Source organism: Sturnus vulgaris, chromosome 14 (assembly GCF_052056855.1).
Source record: "Sturnus vulgaris isolate bStuVul1 chromosome 14, bStuVul1.hap1, whole genome shotgun sequence".
In the NCBI taxonomy this organism is placed as follows: Eukaryota; Metazoa; Chordata; class Aves; order Passeriformes; family Sturnidae; genus Sturnus; species Sturnus vulgaris.
In genome coordinates, this window is record NC_142256.1 from 3,958,308 (window position 1) to 3,982,293 (window position 23,986).

General features: G+C 48.3%; 1 protein-coding gene across 2 annotated transcripts; it reads left to right on the top strand.

The window, feature by feature from the left end:
• Nucleotides 1–1,947: 1,947 nt before the first annotated feature.
• On the top strand, nucleotides 1,948–23,274 carry LOC106863413 (SLAIN motif-containing protein-like). 2 transcript variants are annotated; one of them, XM_088173024.1, is made up of 9 exons: nucleotides 1,949–2,082; nucleotides 5,155–5,822; nucleotides 12,682–12,815; nucleotides 14,819–14,968; nucleotides 17,120–17,260; nucleotides 18,898–19,215; nucleotides 19,836–19,973; nucleotides 21,337–21,643; nucleotides 22,218–23,274. In XM_088173024.1, the coding sequence occupies exons 2-9, from the start codon at nucleotides 5,176–5,178 to the stop codon at nucleotides 22,282–22,284; spliced, it is 1,902 nt and encodes a 633-aa protein (XP_088029150.1). In that variant the 5' UTR covers nucleotides 1,949–2,082; nucleotides 5,155–5,175; the 3' UTR covers nucleotides 22,285–23,274. The 2 variants fall into 2 exon arrangements, with proteins under 2 accessions (XP_088029151.1, XP_088029150.1); XM_088173025.1 differs by lacking the exon at nucleotides 14,819–14,968 and having other exon boundaries at nucleotides 1,948–2,082.
• Nucleotides 23,275–23,986: the final 712 nt, after the last annotated feature.

A 23,986-nucleotide genomic window follows, 5' to 3' on the forward strand; every position in this document is an offset into this window, starting at 1 on the left:
TCTGCACAACTCCCTGACAGGAGGGGCTTTTCCCCCTTCCAGACATGTATCACCCCAAAGGAACCTGCAGCTAGCATGAAAATGTTCTGCTTTATGATTTGTATGGAGCTTTGAAAAATTGCTGACCTACCCCTCCCCGTGAATAAAAAACAAATGAATTATTCAAAGAGGTGAATCTTCCTGCTCTTTGTGTCACCTGCACACCGACTTTTTCCTTCATGATGGATGAGGTCATGCACGTATTTTTCTTTCACAAAAAAGATGTTATTTCTCTTGGGATTCTGCTGCTTGTGGGGACAAAACCCGACCAGGTTATTTCACGTGAAATCAAATAAAAAAATAAATAAAGGGTATGAAATGTGCTGGTGGTGACTGAGCAGAGGAGGAGGCAAACCCATCCTGGCTTTTGGAAATCCCACCTTCTGCACAGACCAAACCTTCCCAGAGCATCTGAGAATTACAGAAGAGTGACAAAATGAACAACAAGAGTGCCAAAATGAACAGACCTCGAGCAGTGTCAGGGCTGGATGTGGTGTTCAGCTGGTACAAAAAACGAGATTCTGCTGGCAGCACGTGGCCTTGGCGACTGCCAAACATCCAACACTTCTTATCAGCAGCTGCCACAGGCACTGTGAGGGTCCAGCTGGGGAGCAGGATGTCAAAGAATTGTGTTTGTTTTATTGTTGCCTGATAAAACTGTCCTGAAGACGTTGCACTCACCGAAGCTTTGGGAGATCCCAGCTAAGCTGTATTTTGTGCATTTTTCTGGATCACACGCACAGGGAGAGACCCTTTCCCCCTCACTCACCCTTCCCTACTCAGCCTTCTTCCCCTCATTTGCTCCTCTTCTTCTCTCCCTTCTTTTCCCTGACTTCCTCACATTTTTTATACCTTCTCTTTCCTCCACCTCACTCTAATCCCCCTCACTTACCCCTTTCCCTCTCATTCCCTTTCCCCCTTTTTAAACCTTTTCCCCTCATTCATCCCCACTCCCCATTCATCCCTTTTCCTCCTCACATCCTTCCCACCATCACTCCTTCATTTTCTCCCATTTATCTCCTTTTTCTTCCTCACCCCTTTCCCCCTCACTTAGCCCCTTTCCTCCCTCACCTGCCCCATTCCCCCCCGGTTCCCTCTTTCCTCCCTCACCCATTCCATTCCCCTCTTTCCCCCTAACTTGCCCCTTTCCTCCTCACTCACCCCTTTCCCTCATTCACCTTTTCCCCCTTTTAAACCCTTTCCTGCCATTACTCCTTCTTCCCCTCACTGATCCCCATTTCCCTCATTCATCCCTTTTCCTCCTCACTCACCTCCTTCCCACCATCACTCCCTGCTTTCCCCTCACTCATCCCTTTCCCCCTTCTCACTGCCATTCCACCTCACTCACCTTTTCCCCCTCTCCCCCCTTGCCCTCACTCTTCCCTTTTCCTCTCACTCACCCCTTTTTCCTCATTCCTTTTCCCCTCACTCACCCGCTTTCCCCTCACTCCTTTGCCCTAACTAACCCATTTCCTCCTCACTCACCCCTTTCCCCTCACCTTTTCCCCCTCATTCCTCCTTTCCCCCACTCATCCTTTTTCACTCACCCCTTTCCCCCTCACTCTTCCCCTTTCCTGTCACTCACCCTTTTTCTCCCCATTCTCCCCTTTTCCCCCTCACTCACCTCTTTCCCCCCACCCTTTTCCTCTCATTCACCATTTTTCACTCACCCCTTTTCCCTCATTCACCCTTTTCCCTCACTCACCCTTCTCCCCTCATTCACCTTTTCTCCCTCACTCACCTTTTTCACTCACCCTCTTCCCCTCACTCACCCTTTTCCCCTCATTCACCCTTCTCCCCTCACTCCGCTCCCCTCACTCAGCGCTCACCGCCGCTCCCTCCCCGGCTGCCGAGGCGGCCCCGCGCATGCGCAGCGCGCCCCTCGCCCGTTCCCCGCACAGGGGCGGGGGCGGCGCCTCCCGCCGTTCGCGGGCCGGCCTGAGCCGCCGGAGAAAGGCGGCAGCGGCACCGAGCGCCCGCCGTCCATCCGCCTGTCCGCCCGTCTGTCTGTCCATCCATCCATCTATCCATCCGTCCATCCAGGTACCGTCTGAGGGAAGGGGGGGTACCCGCCGCGCTCGGCTCTGCCGCGCTCGCTGCGGACCGGCCGCGCCCGTGCCCCCCGCGGGGGTCGCGTCCGCCGGTGCCGCACAGCGCGCAGCCCCGGCACGGCCAGCAGAGCCTTCCCCGGACCCTCTGCCCGTCCTTCGCCTCGCCCCCCCGGCTCTGGGAGCTGCTCAGAGCCCTCACAACCCCCGGCCATCACAGCCCCCCGGCCTCTCAGAGCCCTCTCATAGCGCTTGTGGCCATCACAGCCCCGTCACAGCTTCCCCTGTAGCTCTCACAACCCCATGGCCATCACTGCCCCCCAGAACCGCCCCATGGCCATCACTGCCCCCAGAACCTCCCCATGGCCATCACTGCCCCCCAGAACCGCCCCATGGCCATCAGTGCACCCCAAAACCGCCCCATGGCCATCACTGCCCCCCAGAACCGCCCCATGGCCATCAGTGCACCCCAAAACCGCCCCATGGCCATCACTGCCCCCCAGAACCGCCCCATGGCCATCACTGCCCCCCAGAACCGCCCCATGGCCATCACTGCCCCCCAGAACCGCCCCATGGCCATCACTGCCCCCCAGAACCTCCCCATGGCCATCACTGCCCCCCAGAACCGCCCCATGGCCATCACTGCCCCCCAGAACCGCCCCATGGCCATCACTGCCCCCCAGAACCGCCCCATGGCCATCACTGCCCCCCAGAACCGCCCCATGGCCATCACTGCCCCCAGAACCGCCCCATGGCCATCACTGCCCCCCAGAACCGCCCCATGGCCATCAGTGCACCCCAGAACCGCCCCATGGCCATCAGTGCACCCCAGAACCGCCCCATGGCCATCAATGCCCCCCAGAACCGCCCCATGGCCATCACTGCCCCCCAGAACCCCTCATTCAGCCCCATGGCCATCACTGTTCCCCAAATCCCCCCGTGCAGCCCCATGGCCATCACAGCCTCCCCTATGGTTCTCAGAGCCTCCCCAGAGCCTGCACCCCCCCTAAACCCCATGGCCATCATTGCCCCAAAGACCCCCCAAGCCCCATCCCAGCCCTTTCCCATCCCAGCCCTTTCCCATCCCAGCCCTATCCCAGCCCTATCCCCACCCTTCACACCCCCGGCTCTCCAAGAAGCCCCCATGGCCCGGGGTGAGTGAGGGGACCTTTCCCTCCATGAGACACCCAAATATCTGCTCTGCAAACTCCAAATTCTTGTCTCCCATCCCATCTCTCACGGCTGCCGCCTTTTTGCCTCCTTCTAAACGTGTTTTATTTCTTCCCCCCTCCCCGTTATGAAATTAACAACGAAATTAACTTTGGCAGGTTTGTATCTCTTCCCCCGCATGTCTTTGCTGGGGTTTGGGTTTTTTTTTTGTGTGTGGTTGTGGGGAAAGACTCAACGTTTTTCAGCTGCTCTTCCCCCTCAAGGTGTGTTTTTTTTCCTCACGTGAGGTTTTTTTCCAGCTCCTTACCTTTGGGATGGAACCGATTTTTGGGTTACTCATCTCCTAAACCCCCGTCCTTGAGCTGTTTAGCTTGGACAGTGGAACTCCTAAAACTCGCCATCCTCAGAGCTGCTGAGCTTTGGGATATCTCTGGAAATCTCCCTTCCTCAGAGATCTCTTTGGAAATCACACCCAGAGGATTTGGGTTTGTAGCAGTGGGAATCCACACCAGGAGCTTTTTGGAGCTGGCACACGAGTGTGAATGGGATTGCTTGGTGGCTCCGCAAATTTATTTTATTTTAAATTTATTTTCCCCAAGGCAGAACGCCTTCAGCAGTGCTGCTTACAGGGTTTGGACTGTGGGTGCAAAGTGTGCTCTGTTCACTCACAGCTCTTCCTAAATGCTGTTTGTATTTTTATTAACTCAAGTGGAAGTTGAATATTTACATCTAGCAGATAGAGGACCAAAATAATAATAATTTTAAAAATCAGGTAAAAAAAACCCCAACAAAACAAAATGTATTTTTAAAGAAATTAAACATCTACTGCTATTACAAGTGCCTAAATAATGGGGAGATGCTGAGGTGCCTATGGGGGTGTCTTTTTGTAACCCTGCTTTGTGTGACACCGAGTTTTTGTGGTTTCCTTTGCTCACTGGCACTTAAAAACAGGTGCAGCAAAGGGAAGGGGAAGAACATCCACAGCCACAAAAAGTCAGGGTTTGATTGTTTGATTGCTGTTGTAACAAGTGCATCAGTTTTTAAACTTTGAATTGGCTGTGTTGACTCACTCCCTCTGCTCTCCTGTAAAACAGAGAGGATTTCTGGCTTTTAACCCATTTTACTGCTCCATGGACTGTTCATTAAGGGATTTTCAGTACTGGGGGTTTTCAGTGAAGAGTCAGTTTGGAAATGAGTGTGCCCAATGAAACTGAAAACTCACATAAATCAGGTGGAGGGGAAAAGCAGTGTTTGCTCATCTTGTAAAACCAGTGTGAAAGGCACTTTATGGGGTTTTTGGATTAGCGGAATATATAAGCTTAACTTGGGATTTTTTTTTTTTTAATTTTTTTTTTGCTGTTTGCTCCCCTCTCTCTTTTCAGTTGTAACAGGAACACACACCGGTATAAACATTATTTAAGCTGATTTTCGTGTACCACAGTAACTGCAGTTCCTGTTGTTACTTTGGTGTAAGGTGATACAGAAATTTTTCCGAGTTTTTTCCTGCTTTTCCAGGATAAACCTGGTAATGAACAAAGGATGTTTGCACCATTTTCTTGACGCTGCTGTTGCCTGACGTCAGCACCCTGTTAATGATGTTTCCTGACTTTGCTCCATCAGCGCTTTTCTCAAGTATTTTGTTGGTAAACAGATGGAAACTAAACTATTGTGGGGGATTAAATCAGCTTCCTTTTATTAAATTTATTGATAGCAGAGCAGGTGCAGCTCGAAAAGAGGAATTGGTGAGCTTTTGCAGTCGTTCTTTTTGGATTTGGGTGAAACTCGGACCCCTTCCACCCACCCCGGCGTAATTAGGGTGACGCTTATAAAAAGCAGAATTCTCAGTGTTTAATTCCATTTACCTGAAACTCCTGTGGATGTTTGGCGTGCCTTGCAGAGTGCTGGAGTGTCCTGGAGGATGGTGGTGCCCGGGAATTCCCCGCTGATCCAGCAGGACCCGGCTCTGGAGCCGGCCCTGGGCAGAGACGCCGCGGAGCACTCGGCCATGGGCACGGAGCCCCCCCAGGACGTGGGCCCCGAGGTGCTGAAGCTGCGGGAGCTGGTCAGGAGGCTGGAGCTGGACAGCCAGCACAGCAGGAGCAGGAGCCTGCTGGGGACAAACGTGCCAGGGGACATCCGTGCCGGCGTGGAGAGCCACGAGCCCGGCCTCAAGGGCGTGGAGATCAACAGCAGCATCAAGGCCATGGCTGAGCAGCAGGAGCTGCAGCTGATGGCGGATCTGCACAGCCAGCTCAGCAAAATGAGGCAGGAGGAAGGAGAGAACAACTTCAGGAGAGCCCTGGATGCACCAGTGCAGTACAGCTGCAAGAGTGGCCCCGAGGAGGTGGCACCCAACGGGGAGCAGAGCCACAGCAATGGGTGCTGTCCCTCACCCGGGCATCCCAGTGCCAGCTCCGAGCTGCTGGGCAGCCTGCTCATGGCTGGCATCCACGAACAGAACCCCAGGGAGAAGGGGGCAGATCTCCAGGGCCTTCCCAGCCACGCAGGTCTGGATGAAGTGAAAGTGTTGGAGCTGGAGAATTGCCCCGAAGAGGAGGATTGCTGGTAGGTATCCCCAGGCCTGGGGGCAGGGCTGTGCTCTGCCTAGGTGAGCAGTTCCTTTAAAGCCAGGAACTTCAAGAATGCAGTTCTCACTGGTGACCGTTCTTATTTATATGTCCGCTGTGCCAGACCATTATTTTTTAAATATAAATTTACCTGTAGGTGCTGTTTTTTCCCCCCTTCCTTCCAGCCACAGCTTCCTTTCCCTCTGAGTTGAGTTATATATAGCACATGCAGATGAATGAATAATGCAGCTTTTAAACCTTGCACACAACTGTCAAATACCACATTTAAATAAGAATTTTGTCAATAAGAATCCCCAGACCATCTGGAATTTGTGGCTTTTGCAAGGAACCGAGGAGACAAACCCATTCCCAGCTCCTGAAGGCTTTTTCTTTCCAGTTAAGCAGTTCCTCTTTTGTTCAGAGACATGAACTGAACCAGATCAATGATGTAATCCTTAACTGACCCGACTCTCTGGGACTCTCCCCTCCACCACCAGCCTTGTTTAGAACTTGTTTTATAAATCAGAAAATTAACAACCTTTGGAAGGGCAAGGGAAATGTAAAGTTTGAGGCTGATTCCAGCTCCTGCAATAACTGGGATAACTTGAGATTTTACCCGGAGTTGTTAATTGGTAAGACTTGGGAGGAAAAGCCTCAGGGCTCTGCAAATTGGGTTTCAAATTTGTGTAGCCAGATGAATCTGGCAGCAAGGACAGGGCTGCTGAACACAAACCAAACCTTCAGCTCCAAACATTCATTAGCTGGTAGAGGGAAGGTAAAGTTTTTGTTAATGGAGTGGAGCTCAATGAGGTCGTGGCATCAGCTTCAGCCTGAATTTGAGGTTATATTTAAAACAGGGTTTTTTTTTCTGTCGAAGTGTACTTTTAGAACCCAAATACTGGCTCTAACTTGATCACTGGAACTCTTCAATATACCTAAACACCATTTGGAGCAGATTTCTTATAAATAAATAAGGGAACATATAAATAAATAAGGGAATATATTTAACAAGTTGCATAAGGAAGACTGGCTTGATTATTTCCACGTTAATGCAAGCAGCCAGGTTTATATTCACATTTTTAGAGCCTGTGACAGGGGAGAATCCTCGAATTCTGTTGAGTCTCAGAGATCTCCCCAGGCAGGGGATGCTGCCCAGTGAGATCAGGAGAGGTTCTGTGCCCGGCACTTCTGTTCTTTGCCCTTCCCTTCAGCTGGTGGCTGCAAGGCCCTTCTTTCCCAGGTGCCCTTCACTCTGCCCCTTGTAGGATCCTTGTGGGTTTGTTTCCTGGTTTTTATGGCCAGGTGTGGTTGGAACAGGGTAACCTGTGACAAAGAGGCCCCTGAGGGGCTGGGTGAGGGTGGTGATCCTGCACTTGTGCAAGTGCCCTTTCCTGGAATTATCTTAGATTGTGCTGCATCACTTCCATCTGTTCCCTTTTCTTCTTGTCAAACAAACCTGCTGAAACGGGAAGCTGCTTTTAGTGGTGGCTTCTTGTTCTGAAAGTGGGGAATGAATCCTGTGTACAATCAGTAGTGCCTGTGTACAATCAGTAGTGCCTGTGCTTATTGCCAAAATTCCCAAACTGTCTCCATAAACACGTCCCACGTGCAGCCCCTGCAGGTGTTTGTGCTTCCCCACAGCAAGAACCAGGAAACAAAAATCCCCAACAAACACCCCTTAAATCTCTGTGAATTTAGGATCAGCTCTAACAAGGTGGCTTTGCTGATGGGGTGGATTTAGTGCTGCCTGGAGTGAGCAAATCCAGAGGGAACAGCCGAGTGCATTTTGTATTTACAATCCTTTTCTAAAATACTGTCCAATACGGGGTGCTCAGAGGGTTTCTTGCTGTTCCCTGCAGGTGCAGGTGGAGTCTCAATCCCTGCTGTATTCTGGGCTGATTCTCTTTGTTCAGCTGGGGCTTGCAGCAGTTTGTGTGCAGCTGCTTCAGGGCTCTGAGCTTGTGTTTAGGAGCTGTGAAACCCGAGGCAGTGCCCACTCCCAGCTGCTGGAACTCTGCCCTGGCCTCTGCCTGCTCCCTCAGCTCCCTTTCTCAAATAGCTGCTCAAAATTGTAAATATCCTGGGGACCAGTCCCGTGCAACTGGAGCTCAGTGATGCTCACCTGGGACTCCAGCACAGCTCCTGAGCCGTTTTGGGAAGGCTTTTATCCAAATTCCCTCTTTCCCAGGGAGCAAACCACATCTGTGCTGGTGACATTGCTTGGGTTCCCAGTGTTTGTCATGCTGGGTTTTTCCACGGGCTGGGGAGAAGAAGGAATCCCTGGCACTGAGGTGAATCCCTGAGTGCTGAACTGGAAGTGGGTCATGCTGTCTTCACCTCAGTGTGGTGCTGGCTCCTGCCTGAACAGTGCCCAGCACAGCAAGTGGGGTGCCCCGAGTTGGGGTTTGGACAGAAATGACAGTGTTACAGTTTCCTGGGAATGGGATTTTTCAGCCTTAGCTGATATCCAGTGACCTTCTGTATTCACATTTATGACTTTTAATTCAATGTACTGGAGGAAATCATTGCTGCTTGTACTATCAGAGATGGGGAGAGAAATTCTGGAGAAGTTCCACCAAGTGAGGATATGATGCTGCACAAAATCCAGGAATTCTGGAATTCTTGTGCCTCTAATCTGAAGGAGAACTTTGCTTACAGAGTGTCTGTGTAATCCATTTATACCCTTCACAGGCTGTGGTGTTCTTCCTGTGATCTCTGCTTGTCACAGGCTGCTGCTGACAGCATCTCCATGGCTTACAGACAGCAATTTGCCATCTTCTTTTCTCAGACTGGTCATTTTAGGAGGTGTTTTTACCTCTGTTGCATTCAATAATGCACGAGTGACTTCTCCAAATCTTTCCTGAGGTTTGAGGAGAGCATTACCTGCTTGTGCTGGCTGCAGATGGCCACGGGCTGGGTGACATCTGTCCTGCTGGGACACTCTGGGTACAGGAGCTTTGTCAGAAGTCCAGTGCAGCTCTGGGGGTGTCCCCAGCTCCTCTGGGTGACATCTGTCCTGCTGTGACAATCTTTGGTTCAGCAGGATTAGTCCCCAAATAGACATGAGGAAGTGTCTTTGCAGTGACATTTTTTCCTCTCTTTGCAGATTCTTAGGGGTAAAGCTCAGGCCTCTCCTTGGGCTGACAGCAGAATGGTTTTGTGTGAGGTGTTCTCCCGTGTTTTTATTTATAATTTCTGTCGTTTCAGAACCTGCATCATGTTTCACTGTGGCTCTCTACCCCACTCTTGTCTGTGTTAGGATTTCTGTTCAGCAGGAGTGTTTAGATTTGAGATAAGCAGAGTACTAAATCTGAAAATCAACTCTCTGAAGCCTGATCTGTCCAGGAGAGGAAAATGAATGTATTACCCGTTTGAAATCCCTGCTTTGGAGGGGAATTCAGCTGCCTTTGAGCACTTGAAGGAGATGTATCTCACAAACCTGACATTTTCTAAACACTTCAGCTACTTGAGGTCTCCTTCTCCTTGCTCTGTTGTACATAACTCAAAAGGTCTGAAAATCGGTGCAGTGTTTGCCATTTTTGGAGCTGCTGCAGCCACTGGTGCCAAGTGCTTTGGAAGATGGATTATAACCCGAGCTGTGCCTTCAGCAATGGCCTTTGCTTTATGCTCAATTTCATTTCCTAATGCCCTGCTTCTGGAGCCTTCTGCAGCCTCAGTTCTGCTCTCAGCTTTTGCAGATTCCTGCTGCAAATACTCTGCAGGAGCAGGAGCTAAAATTGCACTCTCAGAGCTGCTCTGAGCTGTTCTTCAGTCGGGAGGATGATTTTTCTTGGTGCATAAATTGTTGTGTTTCCTGCATTCTTGGGGTTTGGGTTTTTTTGAAGCAGGAATTTTAAAATCCAGCAAGAGTGGCCATTAACTCTTGTAAATCTTTCTGTGACATTGGCTCCATGAGGGAAATAACATCTCTGGGATATTCCTTGGTTTTTAGTGCTCAGAATAAAGTGCAGAGAGTATCACAAATTTATTTGTGGCTGGCTACAACTTAATGGAAGAAAAATCCTTGTGGTACTGACTGGGTCCTTACCAGAGATGTTTGTCACAAAACTCTCTGTTTTACAGGGTAAACACAAACAGTAGTAAACAGAAATTAAAGATACTTTATTATCAAAGGGTTTCCTCTCAGAAGCAAAAAAAAAAAAATCTCATTCATATTTAATAATTTATACAACAAACCCCCAATACATCAAACTGGGAATATTTGCCCAAATGTTTACTCTGTGCATTTTGTATGAGGCCTTGTAAGTATCTAAATAACCGATTTTCATTTGCAATTTGACAAAAGAAAAACATTCAGAGACATTTAGAGACAACACCCAAACTGCTGAGCTGGTGGAACAAACTGCAGGGTAAGGCTTGGTCCTGAGCTGGGCTTTGTTAAGCTCTGCCTGACTCTGGGCTGGCTCCTGCTTTTCCAGTGCTTCTGGGATTCAGTTCAACCTGGCAAATCAAACAGGCTGAAATACCTGAAAGAAAAATTCAGAGTGTTTTTAAACAAAACCAAGAGTTTTTAGCTTTTCACACCCCCTTTTTTCTGAGGTAAGGCTGTTTTAGTTCCCTGGATGTGAGGCTGGGTTCAGTCAGCCTCTGGTGGGTGCCACTGAATTTCCTGACCTAGGAAAAGGTGACTTCAGGCTCTTAATATGTCCAGGGAAATATTCACATTCACATTTCTGAGGTGCTTTAGTTTAGTGCTAAAAGAGAAGTCAGGGTGCTGAGCCCTTCCCAAAGCTCTTGCAGAAGGAAAATGCTGTGAAATCAAACCAGAATTCTTTTTTTTTATTTTTTTTTTAAGTAAGTTGCTTGTCAGTGCTCTAAAGGATTGAGCTGTGTTCACTTAATTGGGTTTGGGGAAATTGTGAGAGCTTCTCTTGCCAATGGATTTATCAGCAGAAAAAATGTCCAGAGCTGGGAATGAGTTTGTCTCCTCAGGTCCTAGCAAAAGCCACAAATTCCAGATGGTCTGGGGATTCTTACTGACAAAATTCTTATTCCCACACATCTCTGCTCCATGTGGGAATGGCTCTGCCAAGCAAACTAGGTTTGCCATCCTGAGCTGGGATGGAAACAGAGTGAGGGGCTGGGCAGGATTCTCTCCTTAAACCTGGAACCTGTGCAGGATTCTCTCCCTAAACCTGGGATCTGTGCAGGATTCTCTCCTTAAACCTGGAATCTGTGTAGGATTCTCCCTAAATCTGGAATCTGTGCAGAGCAGGAGTCTCTCCCTAAACCTGGAACCTGTGCAGGATTTTCTCCTTAAACCTGGAATCTGTGCAGGATTCTCTCCTTAAACCTGGAATCTGTGCAGAGCAGGATTCTCTTTTCCCCTAAACCTGGAACCTGTGCAGGATTTTCTCCCTAAACCTGGAACCTGTGCAGGATTTTCTCCCTAAACCTGGAATCTGTGCAGGATTCTCTTTTCCCCTAAACCTGGAACCTGTGCAGGATTCTCTTTTCCCCTAAACCTGGAACCTGTGCAGAGCAGCCTGACCTGCCCTGAGGAGCCTGTTGGCCTCTTTTTTGTCTGATGATTTTCCTGCTCGTTTTGTGGTCTGAGCTGTACAATAAATCCAGGGAGAGGCAGCACTTTGCTTTTCCTGGCTTTGATTGGATTTGAGTGCCTGCAGTGCTCATTTATCCATGCAGAAACTCAGCGAGGTTTGCTGGGGGGTCTGCCCTGAGAGGTACCTTTGGAATTTTCCCATTCATCCCTCAGCATTTATTTTGTCAATAACAAATCAGCCTTTGGAATTTTTAAAATTGTTTTCTGTTTTACACACTCCCACACTTCAGGAGAGGGGGAACCTGAGAGCCAAACCTGATGTCCACAAATCCCAGAATCCCAGAAGGATTTTGGCTGGGAGGGACCTTTAAAAACCATCAGGTTGCAGATCTAGGTCGAGGTCTCTCTGCTTTCTGCACCAGGGTGATGTGCAAGAATTAAGAACAGTTTCACTTTTGGATGTACAAAGGACTGATTTTTCTTTCCTCTTACAAGTTTTGAATGTGTTGCTGAACAGCAAAAACATAAGAAATAGGGAGCTGCTTTTTGCTTTTAAAAATACAAATGTGGGATGTGTAAATAAAATACTTGAGTTGCTTTTCTAGCAAAGGCTCTTCTAGCTTTGGCCTTTCCTCAGAGGAATGTTCTGCTTTGGAAATCTGCTGGAGATGCTGCTTTACACCCAATCCCTTGTAAATAATCCAGGAGTTGAAGATGATGAAATCTATCTATCCATAAGGCTAATCCTGGGTGTCCATGCAAAGCAGAGATGTGGCAGGCACTGAGGCAGGGGGAGAATTGATCTGACATTACAGGGAAGATAAGGCACAGCCACACTTCTGCCTGTCTGGGAATGTCTGAATCCTGCAGGGAAGGCTTTATCCCTGGAATCTTTACCCCTGGAATGTGGGAATGCACCTTTGGGTGTCTCAGACAAAGCTGTGCCTGCGGTGCTGAACACATCCAGTTTTTTTTTTAAATAAAATCTGCAGCTCCTGGGAGGAGATCACCCTGCAGCTGGAGTTAGGAGCTCCTCACCCCCTCACTGCCCCTGAGGGGGGTTTGGATGGGGACAGACAGGTGAGTGTCCCAACACCTCCATTTCCAGCCCAGGCTGGCACCTTGCCTTGCAGAGCCTGTGGAACCACTGAATTTCCCTGTTGTGGCAGTACATTTTATTTCTGAGTCACAATCTGTGATTTAAACCTGAATTTTTTTTTTTAATTTGGGTAACTTGGTTCCTGATGGCTACACTCTAGCAAGTGCCACTTTGCTAGCTGCATGCTTTGAATTAACAAACATTTCTTCCTGTCTCCTTTGAATCCTTGCCAAGGCTCTATGTGTCTCCAAGGAAATCCATGGATGAGAAAACTGCCTCTCCTCTGAAATGGTGCAGGCAGGTTCTGGACAACCCCAGCCCTGAGATTGAGGCTGCCTGCAGAACCCTCATCAACAGGCTGGACCAAGGTAGGGGCAGCTGCAGCCTCTGCTGCTCTGGGCTCTGCAAATCCCTCATTCTCAGCAGGAAAATCGAGCTGGGTGTTGTCAGCCCCTCGAATTTTTAAGTTTTGTTAATATTTAAATATATTTAAATGTAAGAAATGTGTAGAGGGAAAAATGTGCTGCTGGTGAGTGGGGAGAGAACCATGGAAAACTCTTCTTGCAGTTTCTTTCTGGAGAAGAACTGGTGCTGAGTATTCCTAGGGGTGATTATTCCTCTGGATATTCCTGCTGGATCTGCCCAGCTGCTCTTCCCTGGGTGACAAAGTTGTCTGCTGCTCATAGCTTTACAACAATGAAATATTAAACTTGAAGAAATGGTGTCACAGGTTTTTCCTCCAATTTATCATCCCCTAAAAGCACTTCCTGGTGGCTGTGTTAATCCTGAGGGGAAATCCTGATTTCACCTGCCTGAAGTGCAGACCTGCAGTGTTGTGTGCAGTGGGGACATCCCTGATCACAGGCACTGCTCTGGGGCTTTGCTTTTCCACCTGGCCTTTGGTGGGAGAGCTCTCAGAACAGATGCAGTTCACAGGACAAAAATGAGTTTATCCAGGTGCAGTTCACAGGACAAAAATGAATTTATCCAGGTGCAGTTCACAGGGCAAAAATGAGTTTATTCTGCTCCTGCCATCACCTGGTGCATATCCTGCCTGTGTCACTTCACAGCCCAGGTTTGTGTGCCATGGGCTGGGCACTGAGGGCTTGGAAAGGAACCTGTGAGTATTTTTTACCTGCCCTGGATCCCCTCTCATCCAGCTGTGCTGCTCAGGATGTGCTGCAGTGTGCTGTGCCCAGCTGGGCTCAGGAGCCTCCAGACACAAAAGCTGTGTTTGGAAAGGTGACAGTCCTTGGAGAATCCATGGAATTGGATTTGGGAATCAATTCTGCAGGAAGCAAGCCCAGCTGGGTCCCCACATTGCTGTCAGAGTTTGTGGTGCCTGGCTTGGTCTCCATGGAAATGCAAGAATTCTGATTTCAGTTTCATCAGCAGTTTGAGCCCTGTGGTTTGGATCTGAGGTCACTGCTTTGGGGCTTGGTCTGGGTTTTTTTAGTTTGCATTCTGTCAGTGTTTGGCACTGCTTGAGATCTCAGGCTTCTCTTGAGTTTAACCTTGGCATTCCTGGTTGGAGATAACTGAATAGACTCTGAGAACAAACTTCTTTTTTTTTTTTTTTTTCATAAACCATCAGTGCTTAGAAATTCGAATGAAATCAATTTGATTGCCTCTTTTCTCTCTGAAATGTGTCAAGCTTCAGTTGTGCTTAGTCTGACCTGGGAGAAATTAAAAAAGAAAACTTAATCTGGTGAATCTTCATTATTTTCTTAGCTGATACCCCCCCAGTGGGGAGAACTGAGTTCTGTGGGCAGTTCAGCTGCCCCTTGAGTGTCTCCAGATCATGGTGTGAGTAATTTCCTCAGTGTTGTAGCTGCTCATTTCCACCTCCAGTGAGGATGGGGGCACTTGCTTTTGCCACCTGCTTTATTTTGGTTGGTATATGAACATGTGAGTGTGTGTGAGCTGAAAGAATTTAATTCAAAGAGTTGGTTTTTGTATTGGATTGGCACAGTTTCTGTGGTTTAATACAGTCTTGGTTCCATCATAAAAATTCAGAATAGAAATTCAGACTAACACACATGTAACATAAAGTTCAGTGAGTTCTCTAAAATGAAGGGGTGCAAAAGTGGCAGCTATTGATGGAAAAAATCATCTGGGAAGCCCAGCATTTGTGAAATGTTTGGCTTCCTTAAAGCCAGGCTTGTCAGGAGTTACTCTTGGAATTCTTCAGAAGGGACAAACCCAGTTAAAGGACACGAGTGGGGCACTGCTGTGCCCCCTGCAGCCTGGCACTGCTGCAGAATTCAATCCTGTTTGATAACCCCTGTATCTTCTTCTTGATCTTGCTATCCAAAATAATTTGCTAACCTTTGTGGCTTTTTTTTTTTTTTTTTTGTATTTTTCCTTCTAGCCAGTAGATGGAAAAACCTGTATTGCAGCCCCCTGGCGTCTCCCAGTGCACATAACCTGAATGCCGAGGCAGGCTCCTGTAGCAATGCACTAAACTCTCCTGGGCACCTCAAATCGACTAACAAAGCACTACTAACCTGTGGCAGCTCAGGTATGGCATGGCACTGCAGCTCTGGGCTCTTTAAAATGCAAGGAGGGTGAGGGATTGGCACAGGGAAAAGTTCTCGTGGTGTTTTGCTCCCTTCCTCACCCAGCTTTCATTTGTGTGGGAGAAAACCTCCTTGCATTCTAAATGTCCTGTAGTTATTTCTTGGTTTGGGTTTCTCTCCTTTCTCTCTCTCTGTATATATATATATTTATAAATTGTACTAATTTTAAAGTGGCTTAAAATAGAAAACAGCTGTTGGGGCAAAAATATATTGCTCTTGAATAATGCTGTAGAGTGTAGATGTGATTTTTATAATGGTTCTTGGATTAGGTTTTCTGGGCAAGGTTTCTCTTGGGAATATTGATTAATGCAGGGAACAGAAAGCTAACAAAGCCTTCAATTCAATTCAATTCAAGAGTGAGCAGCTCAAACAAAATAGCAAAACTTTTCCTTCAGCTTTCATTGTGTGTGGAGGAAGTTTCCTTACCTTAGAGGCAGCTCAGGCACAACTCTTGTTACTCCAGATAATGAAGCTGCTCCGAAATTCTTTGTCCTGCTTGAGGAGCCAGAAGAGCCTTCCAGGAGCTCCATTTGTTATCCCTGCTGCAGTTCCTGCTGTTCCCAGCACCAGGTCTTTGCCTCTTGGCTCTGTTATCAAAGGACTCTTCCTTTTCTCTTTGTTTTGTGTGGAAATTGCTACACCCTACTTTGCATGTTTTCAAACACCGAGCATGTTTAACAGTCTCTGCCTCCAAACTTGATGTTAAATGAACTTTTTTCCCCACTCAGAAAAAGAAAAAGGGTTGCCTGTGGCTGTTTTCACGGGTGCAGGTTTGCTTTTGAGGTCTGATTTTCTGCTCTAAATAGAAATTAACACTAATCTCTGTTCTGCAAACAAAAGGATGCACGTAGGACTGAGGATTTTTGCCAGCTGAGCTCTGCAGGGAAACATCTCTAAGGCAATTTTTATATGAGTTTGGGGGGCAATCCAGGTGTCTGAGCACCTTTCCATCCAGCAGCAGCTCCTGATGAGTAAAACCAAAGTGGCTCTGGCTTCTGGAAGGTTCTGCTGGGTGGGAAGCCAGGACAGGCTCTGTCCTTTCAGAGCATGATGAGTTCACTTCATCTCAGCTGCCTCTTCCCTGTGCCTTGTGCTAACACGAGTTTAAAGTTTCCTGTCAACCCGACTGACTCAAATCTTCTTTTATTTCCAAGAAAAAGCAGCTTTCCAACCCTTCAAATGGAAAAATGTTTAAAGCAGTGACTTCCCTTGAAAACCAAACCAGCCCCTTTGACAAAACCCAGGTGTGGTTTCTGTTTGAAAACCATCAGCAGCTCAGCTTTACTGATGGAAGAAGCAGTTTTATCCCCTCCTTGGCTATTTTTAGCAATTTGAAATGCAACAGCCAAACTAAACAAAGTTGGATTGGGAGTTTTGCCTTTTAGAAAGCTGGTCTCAAGGTCCAGCTGGATTTTTAATCAGTATTGAAGGTGCTGTTTGTTAATTACAGCAGGAAACCTGTGCTCGTTCATTCCACCACATCCTACAGGTGCAAGCCCTGCTCAGGATGGATTTATTTCAACTCTTACAGCCTTTTCCTGACACCAGGAGGAAATAAATGGGATTTTATTGTGGAATATCTTGACTTGGATTGTGTATTTGTGCAGCATGCACCTTTAAGGTACAGCCACACTTCTGTCACTCTATTATTTAAGCATCACAGTTTTCCTGCCATGTTCTGAGAAGATTTGAAGGCAGGGCACCTCCTGAATACTCAGCAGTGGTTTTAAAATAAACCATTTCCCAGCAAAACTGAGCAGCCCTTTCAAGCTGTGATCAAACTCAGGCAGGCAGGAAAAAGCAGCAGGTTCCCAACATTGTTTCTTGGAAGAGAAGTAACTGCTGACAGTGTGAAGTTCAGGTGTAAAATGATTTTTTTTTTACATGGGCACTGACCAAGTCAGCCTCACATCCCTTGTTTGCAAAGCACCCGAAGACTCCAGGTTAAAAACTGAGCGTTGCAATTCTTCAATTCTCATTTCTCCCACCTGGAACCCGAAGTTCCCAGGTTCACTGCCCAATTCCTGGGGTAGATCCCTGCTGCTCCTGGTGCCTTTGGCAGGGTCTCACTGGCTTTGTGTCCCTGTCCCCAGGTTACCTGAGCATGCACTCGGCCCTGAGCTCCCAGTCGTCGGTGGACAGCGAGCTGAGCACCTCGGACGACTCCATCTCCATGGGCTACAAACTGCAGGACCTCACTGATGTGCAGGTCATGGCACGGCTGCAGGAGGAGAGTGAGTTTTGTTTGTGTGTCTCGTGGGGTTTTTGGGGGGGTTTTGTTTGGTTTTGTGGTGGTTTTTTGGTTTTTTAAGAGGCAGGAAAACTTCAATAGCAGCACAGATCGGTGAGGAGCTGTAAATAACCCAGGTGCCCCCCAGGCAGGTGTGTTTCCATGGGAGACACACTTGAAATCTTTATTTCCACCTTTGAAATGCTGGTGGGTGCAGAATGAACAAAACTCAAAGATTGAACCAGTAAATAAGACTCCCATAGCTGAAAATGAGACTTCTATACCTAAATGAGACTCCTCTACCTAAATAAGGCTCCTATAGCTGTAAATGAGACTCCCATTCCTAAATGAGACTCCCATACCTGTAAATTTAGACTCCTGTGAAAAACACTCTTTATTGTTTTGGTAAAAATGTAAAAAGTTTAATAAAAAGATAATAGGAGTCAAACATAAAGGAAAGGGTTAAAAGGGCCAGGGGCTGTTTTGGAAATGTCTTTTTAAATAGGTTTTACAATATATTAACTTGTTGTATGTTTATGTTTTTTTTATGTATAGTTAAACTTTTTTTTTGGGAACTGTTTAGTAGGGCTATTTTTTGGGTTTGATTTTTTAGAGCATGTGTGTTTTTTGGTTTGTGGTTTTAATTTTTTTAAAATTATTTTTTAATTTGGGTGGTGGTTTTGGGTTTTTGCAGTTAGTGAGTGTTGATAATCGTTGTGTTAGCTGTAGGGTTTTTATTACACGTTTATGGGTTGTTATTTTAACTAAGTGGGTAGTTTAAGCATACTATTTAAAAAAAATTATGTTTAACTTTTGTTATTAGAAGAGAAAGAAGAAAAGAAAAAACTACATTTGTACAGAAAAGCTATTTTAACATTATACATATAGCGCTTATTTTAATATTTGCAAAAAGCCAACAACATGTCATGTACTTATAACACTCCTATACCTAAATTAGACTTGTACCTATACACAGTTTAAGAGAGCTGTGAAAATGGGAGGAATCGGTAGAAAGTGAAGCTGAATCTTTAAAAAAAACCCGGTGTAATCACGGACAAAGACCCTGTAACTAATTAAAGTTACAAAGTGGAATGTTTATTCACCAGTGGGTGGCACGGGAGTCACCTCCCAAAGGCGTGACCGCCCCAAACAAGGTTCTTTGCCATCTATTTATTCCCCAAAATTTTACATACAATACATCTGCATAACCCCAGCACCTCCCATCCCCATCCAGTATTAAAATGAGCCCATTAGTCCTTCACGTGTGCGCAGTTCTTCTCTTGAATTGGGTCGGTGGTCTCGAAATGGGTCAGTGGTCTCAAAGGATGAAGTCAGGAGAGTCTTCATCAGGTCTCAGTGACCCTCTGGCACGATCCAAGGCTTCGTGATTAACGGTTTATTATTTTACCTTCTTCTGTACGTAAATTTATTATAGCAGATAATTATACCAATTAGCTCTAGCCTAAGCATCTAGTAATTATCAACCTACCATTTACCTACCTAACTTACATCTTGGAAACTACTTCTACCCTTAGCAGAAATCCTAACTTTTTAAAACCACGATTCAAAGCCAGGAAAGAACCGTGGGATTAAAAAAAAAACAACAAAAAAACAACTAAAACCCAAGGTTTTTCCGCTCAGGTCTGCGGCAGGACTGCGCCTCCAGCTCCGCCTCCGTGTCCCGGCGCAGCTCCAGCGCCTCGCTGCACTCCCTGCGCCGCGGCACCTACAGCGACCAGGAGTTCGACACCTACAGCCTGGAGGATGAGGAGGAGTGCGACTGCTCGCTGTCCCTGCGCAGCGCCCACCGCTACTCGCCCTCCCCGCTCAGCTCCCCGCGCTGCCAGTCGCCCTCGGCCGGCACCGAGCTGGGCAGGGCGGCGGCGTCCAGGCTGCGAGCCCCGCGCAGGGCGGGGCAGAGCCCCATGCAGGAGCGCCTCAAGTACAACGGCAGCGAAGGTGAGGGATGGGCAGAGGCACAGAGGGGTCCCGGCACGGATCTGTGATGTGCCCGAGCTGTGCTGGCTCTGTGCTCGGAGCGGGGTGCACGGCCGGGGACAGGGGGCTCCTGTGCTCCCAGGGGTCTGCGGTCCCCGGGTTCTCCTGCAGCCCCAGGGTTGAGCCCCAGGGTGCTCCTGTGGCCTTTCCTGTGCCCTGTGTTCCAGAAGGGATTTTCTGCCTTTCTCTGCCCCCCCCCCCCCCCCAGTGGAGCTGCTGCTCTTTCCTGGGCATTTCACAGGAGGTAAAGACCAGAAACTTCCCCAGAGTCAGATGGGAACTGCTTGAAGGCTCCATCCCAGCTGAAGCCTCTCAGGCAGGGTGGATTGTTTCCCTACAGAAATGATCAGGAGTGGGTTGCCCAGGGGAGGTGATGGAGTCACCATCCCTGGATGTGGCCTTGGGGTGCTCATGGTGATGCTGGGCTGATCCTGCTGGGATGATCTCAAAGGTTTTTTACACGCCGTGATTTCAAAACCACCGCAGCTAAGGACTGGGCAGGGACTGCTCAGCTTTTTGCAGAGAGCCTCGAGGCAGCAGAGGCTGAGGCTCTGTGTGTGTGTGTGTGTGTGTGTTTGCAGAGGAGCTGAGGCACAGCATGCCCAACCTGGCCCGTAGCAGCCTGCGTGCCCTGGACGCCGTGCGCGGCAGCCGCAGCCTCGAGTCCGACCTGCAGGTGCCCGGCAGCCGCATCCCCAGGACTCAGCAGCGGTCAGCAGGTGAGTGCCAGCCCTCAGGTGAGTGCCAGCCCTCCCACACACCCCATCCCCTCCTCTCTTCACACACAACACCTTCACACGTGCTCTGGTGTCCCTCCCCTGTGTGTGGTCACTGCGCTGCAAAGAGAGGGAAAGGACAGCAGCACACACGGAGCTCTTTGGGGAAAAAAGGCCAAATTTATTGTACAGACAGCCCGGATTGAAAGTGTGTTAGTGCAGCCAGGACAGGACAATTGGGAAAAACATCCTTGGGACAGCACCTCAGGATGTGTCCCACGGGACAGACACCAGGGGTTAATGTTGGTGATGAATTCCACTCTGTTTGTCACCATGTTCTCACCCTGGGAGACTCCTCCCTAACTGAAGCTGCAGTCAGCTTGTCAGCCTGGGAATGGAGCTGAGAGTCAGGAGAAATCCAGGCCTGGAAAGGATTTCCAAGCTGGAATTCCCCGGCTCTAAATGTGTGTGTCCACACCTGTGTGGGGTTGTTGTTTTCTTTAAAGAGCTGTGGGGAGGGTCCAGGGTGGGGGGAGCATCAGAGACCAATTTCCAGGGGACAGAGGAGTGGCACAAAGGTGGGGTTAGGGCATGGGAACCAACAGGGAAACAGGGTGGGAGTGACTGAAAGACTGAGGGACAGGGAACAGAGCAGGGTTTGCTGTGACAGAAGCCACTTGTGTCTCCCTATCTGGGAATGCCTTTCAGGGTCTCTGTGAGGTTAGCTCCTCAGGCACCCAGCTTGTCAGGTTATTTTCTTCAAAAAGCCAAGCAGCTCACAGTTACTATAAAGTTATTTATTGCAGAAGCACATCAGTCTCAAAGGCAAAGACAAAGCAAAGTATGGCAAAAAGCAATGGCAAAATGCAGGTGGCAAAAGGCACCAGCTCTCCCTAATGCATGGTTTTATATAGATACTTTTCAACTAGTTAAGACACAAACTCGAATCACTACTTCTTAACCTAGTAGAATTATAGTTCTTTAGCATGCCAGGTTATGTATAAACTACATGCATGGTCTATCTTGTTCTAACTGAAAAATGTAAGCAATATTCTTAATTATGCATTTATTATGTCTGAAGCTAGGTTCTTGGAGCCTCCAAGGAAACACCATGTTTTTCAACCTTCACTAGAATATGTACTACTACTCTGGCATCTAAGACCCTTTACTTACTAAAAGCACTTAAAACTTATTTTACTTGCTTGCTTATACTAAAATTTTACTTTATGTGTGAGTGGCTTAACAGACTTCATCCAAAAGCTTTAATTCAATCCCTGCATTCTGATCTCTCTCCGAAGGATTCAGAGAGACTCCTGACTCACTGAGAAACTCGGCAAACTCTTTGTTTTTTGTGGCTCTATCCCAGGTCTGACTCCCAGCAAGCTCAGGTATTCCTCGGGGGCAGCGCAGTCGCCGCTCACGGCTCGCCAGCCCTGCAAGGCTCCGGGAGCCACGTCTCTGCTGCCGGGCAGGCAGGTGGGCAAACCCTGCAGCTACACAGCCCCTGCAGCCCCGGCCCGCAAGGCACAGCTGCACACGGGCTCCCCCGGCAGCGGCTGCGCGTCCCGGAGCAGCAGCGCCGTCACGGTGGCCAAGGGCTCTGCCCCCAAGGCACGGCCGGCCGTGGCAGGAGTGGCCGTGCCCAAGGGAAAGGCGACGCCCCCGTCCAGGAGGTGAGTGAGGCTTGGCAGAACCCTCAGACCTTCCGCGGCAGGGTGGGAGCTGTCCCTGCACTTCCATCTCTTGTTCTTGCTGCTGGTTTGTAATGCTGCAATTCGGAGTTGCATGGTTGAGAGGAATTAAATTGATTCAGATTTGTTATTATGATATAACTTACACCAGACTAACAAGCAACCAGTGTTTGTTGATTTTTAATGTCCCATCGGAGCCTTACATTGAAATGTATCTCCTTTAAAAATTCCCTTTTTCATGGTTTTAATCTCCTAATTTATATCAGTACTCTACATACCTGATTATTTTTCATGTGTTCAGTTACCTTTGCATGGAGAATATTTCTCATGTTCTCAATCATGGGCTGAAGTCACAGCAGTGTGAATTGGGGACATATCAGTGTTTAATCACCCAGCAGCAGCCACTGAATTTCCTTAAACTGTCTCAAACTGGTGCTGAGGGTGTGACAGCAACACTTCACCCATGACAGGGAGATGTTGTAACACAAACCCCAAACCTGTGTCCACTACAGGGCACAGCCTGGGCTGTTCCTGAGCTCTTGTTCTGTCCCCCCAGGTTCCTCCAGGCAGCACAGACCCCCCAGGCCCCCGAGGATGACTCCTGGAAGGATGGATGCTACTGAGAGCCCAGAAAACTCCTGTGTGGAGCAGATCCCAGCTGGCTGGGCACGACCTCCCTGGGAAAGGCCCCGAGCCCCTGTCCCTGCAGACTCTGTACATATCCCAGCCCTCACTCCGTGCTCCCACAGCACCCACCTCCCTCTGCTCTGCCAGGAGCTGGGGCTGGGACACAGCTCCCACCCCTCACTGAACCCTGAGTCTTCCCTGAAGACTGGAAAAGCCTTATTTGATCCCAGCCCAGCTGCAGCCCTGGGGAAGGAAGGAAGGAAGGAAGGAAGGTGTGCCCCGTGCCCTCCCAGGGTGCTGCAGAGCTGGGGGTGTCCTCTCTGTGCCACAACTCTGAGCTGGTGCTGGGGCAGAGCTCGTGGAGAGTAGAAATAGTGACATAGGTGTTAGATTTGAGACTTTTTAAACCCAACCTGATGTACTCTAATATTTGTCTGGAATTCAACTGGGTTTGTTTTTTCTTTTTTGTTTGTTTGTTTTTTTGGTTTTTTTTTACTTTGTATAGAATGTATTTCTGCTACTTTTTATTGTTTGGTCTAGAGCTGCAGCAGGTTTTTATAACTGTAGAACACTCTGTTGTATCCAGGTGTCAGCACAGGTCACGAGGAGCAGTACACAATATTTGTGTGGGGTGGGAACAGGCAGGGACAGGGATGCCAGTTAAAAACTGCTGGGCACCAGCACCTTCTTACCTCAGCTGAGTGAATTCACCACCACTTCAGAGTGAACTTTTTAAAAATCACCTTCCCTCACAGCTTTGTCTTGAAGTGTTGGAGCTCTCAGCTGGTTCCCAACTGCCCTGACTTTTGTAGAAGTTTTCTACTGTCTCTTAAGGATTCTGTTCCAGTGTCCTTTTCCTCAGCAAGTGCTGGATGCTACAAATACAGTCTTAGTCCAGGAAATATGCACTGATAGCAATGTTCTCCCTGCCATCAATGTGACTTTGATAGTGTAGTTTAATAAAATGTTATGGTGCTGAAACAACAGATCTGCTTTATTCTAACAGTGAGTTTTGTGTGGGGCTTCTGACAGAAAAGAGATCTGCAAGGATAAACAGGGCTCCAGTGAAGTGTGGTAGGATGCAAGGAGTGAGATTTAATTCCTTGGAGATCACAAGGACGAGGTGGGTGTCAGTAAATTAAAAACCCATTTGTGAAACATCCAGAGGCAGGAAGCAGCACAGGGGAAGCTCCTGCACTGCAGAGATCTCTTGGGATGCAGGGGAACAGGAAGAGACAGCTGAGCCCAGGCCTGTTCCTGTGCCACCACTGGAGAGCTGCTGCTCTTTCCTGGGCATTTCACAGGAGGCAGAGACCAGAAACTTCCTCAGAGAGTCAGATGGGAGCTGCTTGAAGGCTCCAGCCCAGTTCAGGCCTCTCAGGCAGGGGGGATTGTTCCCATTTTCTCCAGCCTGGCAGAGCTGGCTGCAGTTCCAGGCTGAGCAGAGCAGCAGGAAGGTGCTGAGGTTGGATCCTGCTGGGATTCCCAGGGGTTTCCATACAAACCTGATGCTGGAGGAGGCTGTCCCAATTCAGGAGGGAGCACAGCACCACTGGGAGCTGTTCATTTAATTTTATCCTTGCATTTTTCTGAGCTGTTCTCACACTTCAGCTCCCAATGTTCTCCATTTCATGGCTGTTACCATGAAAATGCAGCTTTGCCTCAAACTGAGATAACAACTCCCAATATTTTCCAAGT

Bases quoted from the DNA above. Each gene is read 5' to 3' on its own strand.
- LOC106863413 (XM_088173024.1), top strand. From the start codon at position 5,176: ATGGTGGTGCCCGGGAATTCCCCGCTGATCCAGCAGGACCCGGCTCTG. The intron at 19,216-19,835 runs GTGAGGGATGGG...GTGTGTTTGCAG, and splicing joins CAAGTACAACGGCAGCGAAG to AGGAGCTGAGGCACAGCATG. The intron at 19,974-21,336 runs GTGAGTGCCAGC...GCTCTATCCCAG, and splicing joins GACTCAGCAGCGGTCAGCAG to GTCTGACTCCCAGCAAGCTC.